Raw genomic sequence first — 16819 nt, 5'->3', positions numbered from 1 at the left:
AACTTTATCACTAAGGTCTAGTCCACACATACACAGGTATATTTAAAAACAAGTTGTTGTTTTTTTTTAATGCGTTATGGTCTTTCGTCCACAAGAAAACAGCATTTTAGGTCACTGAAAATGACCTCCTTCAAGGGTGAAGATTCCCAGAAACTCTGTTTTGATTGTTCATGTGTGGTTAGGGAAAACTGAGTTTTTGCCTTGTAACTTCAGTGCGGTCTGTTATCGCTTTTGTGAGGCGTCACAAATGAGGCGGCATTTCATACAATAATGGATGTGGCCAAAACAGTGTTGGCTCTGACCTAGCTAACACAACCTTCTACATGTTAACACAGAAATGTACAGTTAGTTTTCCACCTTACTGAGGAACAGAGGCGTCAGAATGCACTATGGATGCATGGATGTATAACGAGAACTGGATACAGCGTTGGCAGCAGGGCCACATCCATTCCTGTAGGGCTGTGCCCAAATATTCGGATATTCGAATATTCGTTTCTATGGGTAGGTATTTGTTATGAAAATTTGGTATTCGATATTTTTTTTAAACATATTTTTTGGTGCTAAATGTAGTCTTTTTGTTGTTGGTAAATGTAGGTTATCAATAAAAATCAAAACTTTTAAATTGCATTGTTAAAAATGTGACAATATATANAACTGGATACAGCGTTGGCAGCAGGGCCACATCCATTCCTGTAGGGCTGTGCCCAAATATTCGGATATTCGAATATTCGTTTCTATGGGTAGGTATTTGTTATGAAAATTTAGTATTCGATATTTGTTTTTTTATTTACTCTCTTTTTTTTTTTCTTTTTTTTAAACATATTTTTTTGGTGCTAAATGTAGTCTTTTTGTTGTTGGTAAATGTAGGTTATCAATAAAAATCCAAACTTTTAAATTGCATTTTTAAAAATGTGACAATATATAGTATCGCCTACCAACGGAGCTTGTGCGCATGGCACGCTTGAGTGCATCCGTCTGAGGCTGTGGATCAATGCCAAGTTTTACCACTTTATCACTATTCCCTCTAACTTGTAGCTGTTTTTTCGTTATCTTTTGAATTTAATATGAATTATGGAACCGTTTTTGTCAACGTTTGTTTCCCCCGTTTTGTACAATAAATTATTGTTTCAACAAGTTTCTTTTGGAGTGCGTGACACAAGTGTGTTTTGAAATCGACCGTGGACTGTCACCTGCTCAACGCATCAGTACCTTCGGATGCCATGACAGTAATAGCCAATAATGTCAAAATATCATTTACAGGCCGATTTAACAGACGATCACTGCTGCCCGACCCGCAGGTCCATTTGCGGGTCCTGCGGGTTACGGGTCGACCCGCACATCACTACTCAGCTCAGTCTATAAAGGCTGTATAGGTATAGGCATAGGATCTTTCATATTGAGGGGCCCATAGAGCAAAGTGCACTAGAAACTTCCACCGGCCGAGCAGCTAACTTCTCGTTGAGCCATCTGGTAACATGAAAGGGGATAAAGCTATTTACTTGCGCGACTCTTCTAGACTTTAAAAATGTTATCAGACCAAATGAATCAATTTCTGATTGTGAAATCAGAATCATTTCTTTTTCTTTGAGTGGCTTTATGGTTTGGGTGATATCGCCACCTGTTTGTTTGATGTGCTCATGACGCTTCAATTGTGTTTTTATGTTTTCATTTCAACTGATTTTTTTTCAAGAAAACAAAGGAGGAAAAATCTGGTTTTCAAAAATACCTGCGAACATGTGGACTTGACCTAACTTTCAGTATCAGTAAAATGTATTTTTCAATTAGAACCTAACCACGTGTTTTGGTGTTTTAGCCTGCAGTCTCCCCTCTCATCAAGTTTGTTTCCAGCCAAAGTTTGTGTTATCAGTGACAAGCTCCAATAAACCTACTGCACACCACCTGCCAGGCACCAAACAGCAGACAAAGTTAGAAACTAGCTGGTGAATACAGCGGAGCATTTAGCAGCTAAAGATACAGATATTTTCCTCAGGGGTTGGTGGAAGCAAAAACAAAGCTGAAGGAGAGCGAGTATTGGACTAATACTGAACGTCACTATTAAAACTCCTTCTTGTGTACTGGATGTCAAACACGTTACCATTGACAACTTTATGAGGTGACAGTGCTGTGTGGGCTGCTACAATTAAATCAATGCTGCTTTACTATTTCCAAATTTACCCAAACAACTAAGTGTTCTGGAAGAGATAAGAATAGGTAGACTATAGTGGGATATATAACAATAAGCTAATAATGTTTGCTGATAAGCTATAGTCAAAGAACAGGTGGTCTGTGGACCTTTTTAAAATGCAAAGAATAGGGCTGGGTTTCACCAGATTTCCTGAATCACTTTTGATTTTGATTCCCAAGGTCCCAGGTCGATTCAATCTAGATTCTGTAAGACTGGAGCTGCTTAATAGTACGGTCATTAATAATTTGGCACCGGGGCCCATTTATTACTGGCGAGATTAACGGGCTTATAGCTTCATACATCCATGGGAAAAGCATATATGAAATGATTGATCTTGGATTTTATGAATTGATATCAGGCCATTCAAATGAAGATCAATTTGAATCAGATTAATCACTTATTTAACCCCAGTTCTATTAAAGAAACTGTGGTTTATTTAAAGACAAAATTCACGTGTTTCCCGTCTAAACAGTTGAGTATTTCCTGTCCAAAATGCTAAAGAAGGGCAAAACCTGAACTTGTATAGCAAAGATGCAGAGGACTTCTACAATGGCTGTACAGGGATAAATATGTCTAGATTTGACTCTTTTATTTAAAGAACACTTCTTGCCGTTGTTGTTTCAAGAGAATCCAACTCACTCACTACATGTGAACTGTTAGCTTTTTGAGGAAAACATCAGTTTCCTGAATAACTGTCTCTTCCTGCTGCCTCTCTGGTCTGTCAGTCATTCATACTGATCTATCCAATGTTTAAAACAGCAGGGACTCTAAGCACCATCATATTGATCCTATAAAGTTTCATTTGAAATGAAAATACAATTTAAATTGGACAGTATGTGTTTAGAACACGTGGCATATCGAGCACAAAAACAGATATACCTAAAAAAAAAGAAAAAGAAAAAGAAATGCATTTTCCTTGCAATAATTTGACACATCTGATGCATCGTTGATTAGCATATCTCTAATACACAGGCCCATCCATGACCATCACACACTCTGAAAATACACAAAAATTCAAACTTAATACTTTGGCTAATGCTTCACTCACCTTGCACCAACAAGAAAGACTCATACTGATAGTTTCTCCCATTTGAAGCTAATATGTCTATATACTGTAAATAGAAATGGATCAGGGTACATATATATATACCCCACAGTTTATATAATACGCTGTATATACGAATGTGTATGCATACATACATGTGTAGTATATGTATGTATTCATCTTACACTTTAATCTATATTATCTGAACAGTGTTATTACACTGCTGAATACCTCCCAACTGACTGATCTGTATTGATTATAGATCATCTCACAGTGATCATTCATTCTGCCTGATCAGCCATCGGGTAACTGGGCACAAAAGAATAACACCCGGTCACATGGACGTCCGGGTTTATAGTTTCATACAAATCTGTCAACAGTTTCGGCTACCTTCAACATTTATGGAGAGTAACTTTTAGTTAAAATCATTTGTGTTTAATATGGAAGCAAAGAGAGGCCATGAAGTTCCAAGACTTAGGTGCAACTGAATACCTTACTGTGGGATGTATTTTTTTTCTCCTTACATTTTCTGATTAATATTTTGCAGACCAGATGGGAAGCTTTGGCGAGGTCCGCCAGTTGACAATCACTCAGTTTTTTTTAAATTGCACAGCTTGAAATACCTATTAGGGATTTTAAAGAGGGGAATTCACACACTCAAATTTGGATAGATGGCTTTTAAAATTAAAACATTTCAATGCTATCCACTCAGTGTTATCTAAAACAGTATTCAGTCCATCAGTTGGTTAAATTTCACTTTTAGATAGTCCTTTATTTGCTTCCATATTTTGAGCTTATTTTACCAGGGCAGGGGATAGAGGAGTGGGTCATTCTGTTTCTTTCTCTTATTTTACATTTTCAAATCATCTCAGGCCCACGGACATATTTAACTACGTGCTGTGACCTCGATGAAACTGAGCTTATTCTGCTGTTCTTCTCACTTGAAGGAACCAACAGCAAAAATCTGAAATATAATCAGCTGTGATGAAATGCGCACCAGAATTAAAAAAAAGAAAAAAAAAAAGAAAAAGAAAGAAGAACTTAACTTTGAAATTCATGCATTTCTCTTTTGAGGCTGTTCAGTTGTGTTGTGATCACAGTGCAAGACCCTGAAATTATTTGAACCCCGTCGTCAAATACAGTGTTGTCCTGTGGTGAAAAACGCAGTTTCCAAAGAAATCTGCACAATGCATCATGTCCTGATAGACAGTCTCTATGGAAGATTTAAAATGCCTAAAACAAATCAACAAAGACAACAAGAGGAACACAAAATACATGTATTTCTTTTAGGATTGCATTTACTGCGTCATATTTAAATAATTTCACTTTCTTTGTTTGATTTGATTTATTTAGGCATTTTTAATGTTCCATAGCCTGCTGGGGCGCACTTTAACAAATAATAGTTTACTGTTACTATAATCATTATAATAATATACTAGTAATGCCTATAAGAGCGTAGCAGAGCAGGTTGGTGGTTGGAGGTAGGGTTGGGAGGTATCTCAGGGTTGGAGTTTACGTGACTTTTGGTCATTTTGTTTTCACTTATTACATTCCTATAAAATCTGCTTGCATATTAACACACCTCTGATCCTGTTCCATTCATCTCTCTGACAACTCCAATATCGGCCGCCCATCTCAGTCGTCCTCCAGCGTTTCCGTCTTGATGTCACTCCCCATACTGCACCCCGCCCCGTCCACCTGATCGGCGAGGGCTTGGTTGCTGTGATTGACAGCCGCCTTCTCCAAACCGATTGCGTCCTGGGGCTCGGACAGCGCGCTGTGAATGGTGGGTTCATCCTGGAGCGAGGGGGAAGGGGGAGACCAGGAAACGCCTGTCAATCTGGATCCTTCTGCCTGAGGGCCCGCCCCTGACACTAGGGAGCGGCCAATCAGAGAGGTGCCCCTCTGTCCAGACAAGCCTCCTCTACCCAGGGCGGAGAACCAGCTGGGGAGCAGTGTGGGTACCTGAGTGAGGTGAGGAGAAATGAAGGGAAGTCAGAGTTTCTACTGTAAATGTTCTATCATCTCTCCATCTGAGGCCAAAGCTCTCTGATAAATGCAGTTGTTGAGAGGGGGCTGTGACAATATTTACATGCACAAAATATACTAGCTTTTGCCCTTATTCTGAAAGAGACAATATTCCTACTAAGCTGTTTATGTGGTTAATAAAATAAATATTCCACTAATATTCCTGTTTACATGCCGCCATGTATACTCAGAATAATGTGCCACAACATGCCATTTTTCATGTCGACATATGGAAAAGTGAAACAGCTGGAGCAGCTTGTGCCATTTTGCTTCTTTGCATCAACAGGATTTTTTCAGAGTTTTCCACCAGTGTTGGACTTTGTGAACACCGTCTCCCTCTTTCACTCCTTCGACCATGTCTTTGAAAAGGTCGGCGTTGTGATAACTGTCCATTTACAAAAACCTGTTGATATCCCTTTCTTCCATGATGTTTAAAAGATGTGTTTCTCCTTCTGACCAGAAATGTGAGCTCTTCTTTTGGGCGTGCATCTCCACCCCACAGCCTTACAAACTATTGGCTAGTTGGTTTGTGTGCAATGCATCAATGGCAACAAACAGAGCTAACCGTAAACAACCAAGAGGCCTTGTGTCGCAAACTGCTGTAAAAACTTCAATTGTCCAAAGAACGCTCCTAACACCTGAATCATATCAGCATATGCTACATGTCTTGAGGCCTCTGCACACTGAGTCTGCTTTTTTAAATCAGTCATCCGAAACATTGTTACGCACAGAAACCGGGCACACGGATCCGGATGCTTTTTCATTATTCTATTCGTTGTGAAGATTCGCAATACGAATGAAAGTGCTTAAATGTAAAGACATTTTTCCTCCTCCTCTCTCCACTGGAACTACCTACCTGGCTGTCATCACTCCCTCCCTGTCTTTCATTTGGCACCGCAGCTGCATGAAGGGGCGGAGCTGTCCTCCCTCTCTCTCTACACATTCTGTTTGTGGTCCACATCCTCCTCCTCTTCATCATCATCCTCATGAATATTACTATCTGACCTGCTGAAAGTGAGCTATCTGAGTTATGAAATGATTCGCTGCGCCCTGTTCCTCTGTCTTGTCATGGCTGTGTCTCGACGCCACATTTTCTTCACTGATTCTCAAAAGGCTATGGACAGATGTGAAAAACGCAGAAAATCAAACCTGTTGTGAAAATTTTAATGATAGATGAAAGTTTCTGACTCAACATGCCAACAAGACTGGCACATTGTGAGGTTGCATTTATTTTTTGGACGTAAGACAATTTCTGACAAAAATAACAGACTCGGTGTGCGAAGGCCTTTAATCGGAAAAATGCTTTTTATATGGCCTGTATCAAATTTAGAATATTGTCATATTCAGAATAATAGTGGAATATTGTGCATGTAAACATTATCAGTGTGTGTGTGTGTGTGTGCGTGTGTGTGTGTGTGTGTGTGTGTGTGTGTGTGTGTGTGTGTAGTCAGGCTGTACCTGGGTTGGAGAGGACAGGTCAGCTCGACTGAAACCAAACTGTCTGGCTGAAGCTCTCTTGTCAAATAAGGACACCTCACAAGCCTGTGACAGGACAGCACACAGGTTATACAGTAACCAGGTCAGTGTCAGGTCACAATGCTGTGAGAGAGGTCACAGCATTGTGACACTATAATGTTAGAGTCAAATATGTGACTAAATGTAAATTTAAAAAGGTTACACAAAGAGGAATCAAAACAGTAGATTTAATCATGTTTCATGCAGAACTTTGTACATAATGATCAAAACTTTACTGTCAGACAAGATGCACTGAGCCCCCCTGTATGTTTACAGTACCACACATGCATAACTCTGAGCTGCTCAGTGCAAAAACATCTCACAACTCATTTACATCTAGTCTACCTGGTCAGGGAAGTCGTTGCCATCCACCTCGTCGCTGTTGGACTGACCGCCTGGACTTTGAACCTCGATGCCGTGGCTCTCCAAGATGGCTGCTTCTTCAAAAAACACAAACCTCATCATAGCATATCGACCTTAAACAACAACACACTCAGATGAAGGCAAAAGATGACGCAAAGTAAGAATGAGGGAGTCAGGATAGGAATGTGTATTCCTCACTGATGCCCAGGTGTGTGTGAAATTCTACAGCAGTGTTGTAACGAGCAGGATGGCATCTAGGTGTTGGCTGAGTGATACAGAGAGCAAGGAACATCCAGCTGGTAAACAAGGATGTGTGCTGAGGAGTAAAAGCTACAAAAACCCTGAGAGGCAGGAGATTTGAAGAACACATACAAAATAAAAAGTTTCTGACCTAGCAGTGTCACTAATGAAAAGTATGACGAAGACAAGACGTTAACGAGCTCTCAATAGATCTTTGATATTAAAACTTATGATTAAACGTATGTTTTGTTGTCGCTGATGAGATGAGACAGGTTAAAAAGTTAGTGATGGGCTATCGGACATTCAAAGTGACAGAAGAGAAGAACAGAATGATCAATTATTTTACGAAACATATCAGAAAAATGTTTCTAACTAGGAAGCTGAAAACGGCTGTGCTTGCAATTATTTTAAAATGCCAGAGGCGTATGAGGGCGAAGCACCGACAGGCTGGTGAACTCAGTAATTAGTCAGTACCGGGATGTTTCGCTAGCCTGCAAAACACACACACCGGAACAGCGTCAGCCACAAATTGTAACCTGTAATTGGGCAGTAAATAAGCAGCCGTGCGTGTCTGACTGTGGGCGGTGGAGATGCTGGATGGATTTGTGGACATTGTTGGTTGCAGCGGTGGCTGTTAGCAGGTAGCTGCGCTTGTTAGCCGCTGAACCGCAGTAGAGCGAGCAGCCGCCAGCCGCCTGATTTTTCATCTGCTGATTCCCGCGGGACTCCACTCAGAGCCGGACTGTCTCGTGAAGGTTTATGGTTTGATTACTGTTTGACAGGCAGGTAGGAGGCTCAGTGTAGCTATGCAGTATATTAACAGTCTGAACCAAGCAGAGTTTTCTCTTCGCTTTAAACCTCCAGACATGTTGCAGATTTAGAAAGAATTCAGGCTGCAATTACGTTATTTCTCCATCTTGAAAGTGGCATCAATACATCAGAGTTTGCAGTGAACCTGGGTACAAATATTTGCTGTCTCATCTCAAACTAGTTATTTTTGGTCTCTAAGTTTGAGATTTAGAGCTTTTCAAATGATGATCAATAAGTGTGTGCTCGTAAATCTTTCTTTAAACTTGTTAAAAACTCTGGAGAAATGCAAGTTTGTAAGTGTACAAAAATTATTTGCAGTTGTAGGGCAAAAACAAATATGTCTAAATGTAATGTCTAAAATGCCAGTTCTAATTTCTGATATCTGTATTACCAACTTGGATTGGTTTAAAAAGAAAAAACATTTTGACTAAAAGTAATGATTGACTAAAATATAAGGAGTTTTCATCGACTAAAACTGGAGTAAAACATTTTGAGTTACTGTCTACTAAAACTATGGAGGATAAAAATGACTAAAATAAGCATTTTTGTCTGAAAACTAGGACTAGGATAATCCTTCTATGTTCCTTATTTTTTAAAATCTATTTATGTGTAATAGGGGGGGAAAAGGTTTGGGAGGTGAGGTTTTTTTTTTTTGAGTGTTTGTTGTATTAAACTTAATTCGGCAACAAGAGGCTAACATGCCCCACATACCCATGCGACTCAAAATGTTCATTTTCCCCCAGTTGAATAAATAAAAAAAGCTACGTAGCTCACTTAACCAAAGTTGTAGCTGTTGGTTTGCCATGAACGATGTTTTTCACTCACTAGCTAGCAGGCTAAAGCAGGGGTCTTTAACCTTTTTCAGACCAAGGACTGCTGGGCTCAAAGAGAGACAGAGCAGGGACCCTCTACTACATATACTGAATAAAAATAAGTTGCACTTGAGATAATTCTCTGAATATTTGTGGGACTTCTCTTGTTTGTGCTCGCCTTTAGCTGCTAAGTCAGCAGCAATTGTAGCATGGCTATGTGCATTAGCCTCACCCACTGCACTTTCACTGGTGGTTTCTGAGGTGGACGGTATTTCAGAGTCTCTTGCTCAAAGAAGATAACAACACAAGAATGTCCATACAGTTGGAATAATAATAATAATACCGCTAATTGGCTAATATGTTTCCATAGTATGTCAATGTTAGCTAACTAGTTCACCTCGCCTTTATCAATAGGTGACACACACCTATTTAGCATTAGCTAGCTCACATGGCTGCACAAGGATTCCTGGGTTAGCTTATCATTAATGTTGTGTGCTGTAAATTAAACTTTTTTTTTATGAAAAGACTGTTTAAATTTTGCTGATAATGTTTAATTCATGTTAATGTGTTAAAAAAAAAAACAAAAAAAAACCATTTTGAAGACCCAGGGGCTAATGGATACACCTCAGTATAGCTAATGCTGATGGTTTTCTCAGTTGCTTCTCAGGGCTTTTGTAAAATTCTGTTTTGTATGTTTACTGGTTTATTTAGAGGCTGACGGCATAAATGGATATCAGGTTCTTAAAGGATGACCTACATTGAGTTTTTAAGTATCTCCGTCATGTTAGGTGTTAAGTTACACGAGGGCATATTCTATGTATAAGTCCAATAACACCCACTGCTGTTAACACACACATGCGCACATGCACACACAGGTAGACATTACCAATATTAGCGCGCCTCTTGATGTCTTTGCGACGGTTGGCAAACCAATTGTAGACCTTCAGAGATGTTACCCTCTCCAGATCGGACAGCTTCTTTCCTTTAACACACACAAACACACACACACACACACACAGATCAGAGTTACTGGGCTGCTGCTTTTCTGTCCTCCACTCCTCCAGTCTCTCCCTGTGATTGTTTTTGAAGGCTCATTCAAGCATGTTTAACATCACTGGTCAGAACGTGTCTGATGTCTGACGATGCAAAGTTCCTCCTTTGACAGATGATATTTCCTTTTTTACCCAAAACAAGTTAGCTTACAATACTGTTCAAAGATTCAAAGCTGCTGTTTATTTATCCAATATATTTAAGAAGTGTGTTTGTGATGACGTGACTCTTCTAGTTAACTTGTTTTTTATTGCTGCAACATGACCAATATGTGGGGAGCCAAGAGAGTAGTTAACATCTAATAAAACCCAATCAATTATCCAAATGAATTCATTTCCCCTCAGAAATGACTAATAGAATATGAATCATAGCCAATTACACATCTAGAAATAGCCATGTTGTAGCATTTGACCCATGTGGCTCCTTGATACGGGCCGCTTATTAAAAACACTGTTGAGCAAACAATGCAAAACAATGAACCCTCATCCTCTAATTCAGTAAAGGCTGCAACCAATACAACAACTAAGGCCTCGTGTCCACCAAAGCATTTTTTCCCATCTGAAAACACCATGTGTTCCTCAGGAAACACCCAGCTGGGAGCAGTGAGAGCGCTTTGGAGGCGCAGGGGTTTTGTCAGCTGCGACACTTTGGTTGTGTCTCTGTGATGATACAGAATATCTGCAGAGGTAAAAACGTTGGCGCAAGGTACAGTACTTGCTCTGGATGAAGGGAAGGCTGAAGCACATAGGGACAGATGACAGACCTGCCAGTCTATGTCGGTTCATGAGAGGAACCATATATCAATATATATATATATATATATATATATATATATATGTACACACACACACACAATATATTAACATATCTCTTCTCCATTGTTGTTGTTCAGCACTTGTACAGCTTGGTAAAAAGGGGCAGCATTTTCCCCAAAAACTCAACATTTTTTAAATTTGACCCAATTTCCATCCAAGAATAAATAAGGTACTTCTGATTTTGATTTCTGTTTTTACCTACCTGGTTTCTGAATGACAGCGTTGCAGGCGGTGGCGATCTCCTCTCTCTTTGCTTCGTCAGGATACTGATTATCACTGAAGTAGCTGTGTAGACAAAAACACACCACTTCATGTTAGAACTACGAAGCCCATTAAACATCATTGTTTCTTACACTTCCAGCCAGTCCACACTTCCTCTTAAAGCTTACCTCTCCATAACAGCCAGACACTCCTTCCTCCAGGTGAACCTGCTCCCTCGCCGCAGACGGAAGCCCCCAGGGGCCGAGCCAAATGGAGGCGGGGCTTGGTGCCAGTCCATCACCTCCTCCAGAGCCAATGGGGCGGCTCGCATGGCCAGAGTGGCACCTGAAGTCACAAACACCAGACAGCGTTAATAACAAAGCTGCTCTTTATTTAAGTAGGTCATACAGTGTGATGCTTTAGACAGTTTCTCAGCCGAACAATAATTCACACTCACTTTTCTATTCACTGTTTCTCCATGTAAAAATATGTCTCCAGTATAATAATGAAAACTGCACTTCATCGTGATGCTGTGAGGCCGAAGAGTAATTCATTACACCCAGACCTTTATTTATTTTAGAGTATCTAGCCAACAAAACAAATTAAAGTCAAGAGAGTCTGATAAAAGCCTGATGCTAGTCTTTTTCTTTTCAAGGGAAGACACAGAAAAACTGGACTGAGTTTTCATACTGTACATGATTTCACTGTTGGTCTCAACCTAACACAATGGAGTCATTGTTTCATCACAGGACAACAGTTTACAGTCTTTATTTCTGTAACATCTCAAGTAGGCCAAAGAAAAAGAAAGCCAACATGTTCCATGGCTTTCTTTTCTGTCAGAAGACTCTTTGACTACAACTTATGTCAAATCTGCAACTCCGAGTACAGGAAACCTGCCCTCTGCTGCAAGATGATGGCTATAAAAAGAATTCACCTCCTTTCAGTTCATGTTGAAATCACAGCTATGAATACCAATGAGCTGAGGTACACTTTTCTTTTCTGCACTGCTGTATTAGAGCTGTCAATCTGGGCTGTCCAGCCGCCTACGCAAGGAGACTTTGACAATATGCAATGACAACATGTTCTTAACAGATAACAAGCTCTTCCCATTGTGCTGTAGTAGAAATTGTCCTCCCAAGTTTGAATGGCCTGATTTTTGCTCAGTCAGCGTTGAGAAACTATGTGTCATTGAAGTCAGCCCTGTCATTCATGCATTCAGTGCAGCTGCCTATGGAGAAACACGTTATCCATTTTGCTTAACGGTCTTTTTTTTTTTTTTCAGCTGTGGGCCTGATGGTGGAGGGTGGTGTTACCAGGGTTGGTCTTCTCCAGCTGGTACCAGCGAAAGAAGGCTCGTTTCTTCTGCTCGCTGAGGTCTGATCCCTGCTGTAGGAGCCAGTGGGAGATACGACTCTGACTGATCCCTGGAGGAAGAGGAACTCAGTCAGTTCTCTTTCTGTGGTGATTTGGTGGGCCTGGTAGAAGTGAGGATGAAGTCGATACTCACCTGTTACCTGAGCGACCACAGCCTGGGAGATCCGCCTGTTCGCCAGGAAGGACTTAATCTCTTCTTTGATCATAGCACTGTCCCTCCTGCAGCAGAGAGGAGAATCTACTGCTCACCGCAAAGCACAATGAATGTTCACATCTCCAACAGTCACTACACTCAAAGGAGCTTTATATGATATTCAAGTGTACCTACGATTTAGAAATTGTCTGCACACGGCTCTCTACGTGGAGGTGCCTGATCTGGTGGCGAGCAGTTAATGGTTTTAGAAGCGTGAACAATGCTAACAACAGCAACAGTGCTGACAGAGCTAACGCTGTCAGTCTGGGTGGGAACTGGAGGCTGGGTTTTACGCTTCCACAGCAATGCCATCCCAATATCTGCAGAACACCACCAGTGAGCTAGCCAATGGCATCTGCGTACACTGTCATGCACACGCGGTCGGACCGTCTACCACAACAGAGAGTACAGAGAGGCTCGGATTACACCACACGGAGAGGTAGTGTGATATCATTCTCTGCTCTGGACGCCATTACTCCACTGTATCTTTACACAGCAAACAGGGGTTTGCTGCCATATTAATGCTCTGATTGTCGTATAGAGCTCCATTTAACCAGCCTCAACTCTGCAATCCACATACATATTTATGGCAGCAGCTGTTGAAGCTGAATATGTGCAGGAATCAGATGCCAGATCCTGCTGTAATATTCGCTGCTTTCTGGTTTGATTTCATCTTCACACACCCTCAAATCAATACCGCTCTGATTGCTGCTGTCTGACTGCAGACTGCAGATGAGGGGCCCTAGTGTGTGTGTGTGTGTGTGTGTGTGTGTGTGTGTGTGTGTGTGTGTACAGTATGTGTGTATGTAGGCAATAATCCTTATATCATATTCAGATTCAGTGTGAGCTACAGGCAGGCTTGTCGACCATCAGGCCCTCTGTATTAACACCAGCTCTCTGATACTATTGTATATGTTGCCAGTGGGTTCTAAAACCAAATGGACCATTTTGATAGCAAAACAAAAAGCATAATAATCATAACTGTAACTGCATAAGTATGATTGTCATGGTTATATCAAACTGTACAAAATTTACTTGCAATCCGACAGCTCTAAATACAGTTGGTTGGCACTCGTGACTTTGCCCTGAATTCTCTCTTTAGAACTGTCAGCGACCAGGTTAGGTTTCTTGGCAGTCTAAGGAAATATTGCAAATGCATGAGGCATCGAGTTTGCCAACCAGTACAAACAAGTTTATGCACTGAGGAAATGCAATGGGCAGTACATTTCACAGCTGAAACATAAAAATAAACTTGTGATTACTTGTGATTTTTGTATTTCAGTTTCTTGTAATTTCCTGGCTGACACATGCGTCGATACCGAGATATCTGCAAAGAGCTGATATATGGGCCTGGTCAATTTAATCTGCTCTGGCGTGGTTCTTCCTGTGCTAGTCAGTTCTGGTCTAATTTAAGACAGGTCTAGGCTGGTCTTACCTCATCAAGTCCTCCACCTTTTCATCCACATCTATGTCCTCTTCACTGGTCTCAAACCCGTAGCCTGGTGCTGTCACGCTGCCACTAACGACACCGAGAGGAAACCGGGGCGGTGACAGCTTCCCATTAGTGACAGCAACTAGGCCATTTTGAGCTACTGCTGCCATGGCGACAGGTGAGGCTACTGGAATTGGTAGAGGTGGAGAGGTGGTGTCGAAGTTGTTATTGGGCGACAGTGAGAGTCGGTTGTCAGGGAAACTTGTCTGAGTGGCAGTGGAAGTCATGGAGGAAGAGGCGACGACAGTGCTGGAGGAAGACAAGGAAGACGAGGGAGGCATGTAGGGAGGTTTATGGGTCAACTTGTGTCCATGTTGCCGCTCCAGGTGGTCCAAGGTGTCCAGGGCGTGGAGGACCTCGGCCTGTGTGATACCTGTCCTCCTGAGCCGCTGGAGGAGGTCGATCTGCTCAATGGTGAAACGAGGCTCCTCACACTGCTGGAACATCCTGGAGGAGATCATAACAATATCATTGATAGCAAAGAAAAATAAAAAATAAACTCTGTACATTTACCTGGTATATTTTACTGCACACTACGTACAATACTTTGAGGGGCGGTCCTTGCTCAGCCTGCTGCCCCTGTGACACAGCCCCAGATAAGCGGATGAAAATGGATGGATGGATGGATGGATGGATGGACTTTTAATGGGAAAGTGTTATTATTCATTGCAGATATATAAAATATTTAAAGATGTTGTTGCCTTCTAAACTTCAATAGTTGCTGGTCTGTTCCCAACTCGGCCAAACTTGAAAGATGCAGGCTGTGTTGTGACAGCTTTTTCCAATAGAGCAGGACTCTGTGATCTCACTGTCACATTAAACTGCTAAATATTTAACATTTTACTTCCAGGTAATGTTGCAATCCATTTTGCAGCAATCCACCCAAACCTGTTTCAGGTGGGATTGGCCCACACTTGCTTTATTGTTTTGCTATATATGACATGCTACTAGTTGATGTCAGAAATTGTCAAAGAATATGTGTACTGAGCTGAGGCACTAAGATTAATATTCTGTTCAGATGCATGGAACAAGATGACATTATCTAGTATGGAACAAACCAAGCTGTTACAAGCTGAAACCTGCAAATTTCCAAAACCCAATGAAAAGCAGGCTCAACAGGCATCACACAGAGATAGGAAACATTGGTCAAAACAGTACAGATACCTACATATGAAATAAAATCATTGAATCTTATATTTCAGCCAGTGAAAATTATAAAAAAATAGCATCAGTACACTTATCAATCATGAATCAGTCTCAATACCTGGGTTTCGAATTCTTTATACATTGATCTTTGTTCCTGTGTTTGAGGCAAGGTGGTTCTCTTAGTTTAGACATTACTTTATGTCTGCAGTTGCATCAAAATACTAAATGTAAGGCTGTGCAATTAATTGGTGATCGCGATTACGATTTTGAGGTCAAACGATTTCAAAATTAATGAAATCGAGGGTAAACGATTTTTGGTCACGGATGCCTGGAGATGTTATTTTGTCACCTAACATATTAACAAAGACAAGCTGATTAATCAATCTAACTATATCTTACCTTGAACTATAATATAGGATTCCTAGGGGAACCTTTCTTAACTATCGCCACAGGATAGCAGTATGACTCTATGTCAAATGAGGGATTAAACACATAAAAGTATAACTCACTCATACTACGACCTACAAAAGTGGGAATAACATCAATCAACCAAGAAACAAGGATTATGCAAAGTTACAATGTTAGGACATGGATAAAATGTATAGTTCACTTTCAAGAGACATTTCAAGTTGGTTAAAAAGAGAAACTTAGTCTCTACTTAGGAATTTGTCCTGAATTTATGGCTCCCACCTGGTCTTCTTCGTTTATCTTCACCAGGGTGAGAGTAAGATAGAGCTGGGGTGACTCCCATAGATGTATTGTATAACAGATAGAGGGACAGAAATGTGGAGAGACAAAAGGAAGAGAGGATGTGGGTGAGTTGGAGTCTCTCCCTGCTGCTTGGATCTCAGCATAGTTAATGACCCTGGTCGGGCAGTTAATCTGGCTGAGTTGTCAAAACGCTGGATTTTCCCAAGATGGCAATCAGCAAACTGGGATCTGGAAGGTTTCCAATTGATACCTTTACCACCCTTGATGCCAGGATGACGGTGAAAGAGTTCATCAACTTCGAGGTGAGACCGGGTAAAGCCATAAATATTTGACTCTCAGAGTGGTCCATCTCACCTCTGTCCATTTACTTACAATCTATGTTTTGGGGGAGTTCAGCAGGCTGTTCCTCCTACAATGCTCAGAACAAATTTCAACCCAATCCAAAAAAAAAAAAAGATGAAATTCAGCTCCAAGGGCCAAACTTCAAAAATTCATAACAAAAAACGTATATGAAGTAGAGCTACAGGGCTGCAAGATCCTGTGAATTTCATTTAAGTTTTTACATGATTTTTTTCCCCCTAGAAAATCCATAACATAAACTGGGAGAAGTTCTGAATTCTGGGTGAGTTGTTATGGAATGACCCATGTATGAAATTAAATGGAGCACTGGAAGCAATGGGTCTCATTCATGAAAAGTGAGTAAATCTGTGTGTAGATTTGCACATAAAAGCCTACGCTACTAAAAACCTACTCCAGATTCAGGAACGCTGCGGGAAACTCAGATTTGATCGTAAACACGTGTGTATGATCATAAATGCCAATCCATTGTAAAGTGACAG

The 16819-nt window shown here is 40.8% G+C and overlaps 1 protein-coding gene across 3 annotated transcripts in view; it reads right to left on the bottom strand.

The window, feature by feature from the left end:
• Window positions 1-4854: 4854 nt before the first annotated feature.
• The window catches only part of LOC126392574 (homeobox-containing protein 1-like), a 17381-nt gene continuing 5416 nt past the window's right edge, over window positions 4855-16819 (bottom strand). The window contains exons 2-10 of one of the 3 annotated variants that reach the window (XM_050048010.1): window positions 14067-14570; window positions 12572-12657; window positions 12378-12488; window positions 11253-11409; window positions 11066-11148; window positions 9885-9980; window positions 7119-7213; window positions 6717-6800; window positions 4855-5195 (exon numbers count right to left, since the gene is read on the bottom strand). In XM_050048010.1, coding sequence (XP_049903967.1) covers window positions 4866-5195; window positions 6717-6800; window positions 7119-7213; window positions 9885-9980; window positions 11066-11148; window positions 11253-11409; window positions 12378-12488; window positions 12572-12657; window positions 14067-14569 — 1545 coding nt within the window. In that variant the 5' untranslated portion in view covers window position 14570 and the 3' untranslated portion in view covers window positions 4855-4865. The remainder of the gene's footprint in view (window positions 5196-6716; window positions 6801-7118; window positions 7214-9884; window positions 9981-11065; window positions 11149-11252; window positions 11410-12377; window positions 12489-12571; window positions 12658-14066; window positions 14571-16819) is intronic. The other 2 variants (XM_050048021.1, XM_050048030.1) reach the window with 2 other exon arrangements.

This window comes from Epinephelus moara, chromosome 1, assembly GCF_006386435.1.
Source record: "Epinephelus moara isolate mb chromosome 1, YSFRI_EMoa_1.0, whole genome shotgun sequence".
Classification (NCBI taxonomy): domain Eukaryota; kingdom Metazoa; phylum Chordata; class Actinopteri; order Perciformes; family Serranidae; genus Epinephelus; species Epinephelus moara.
This window is presented reverse-complemented; position numbering and strand designations above follow the sequence as displayed.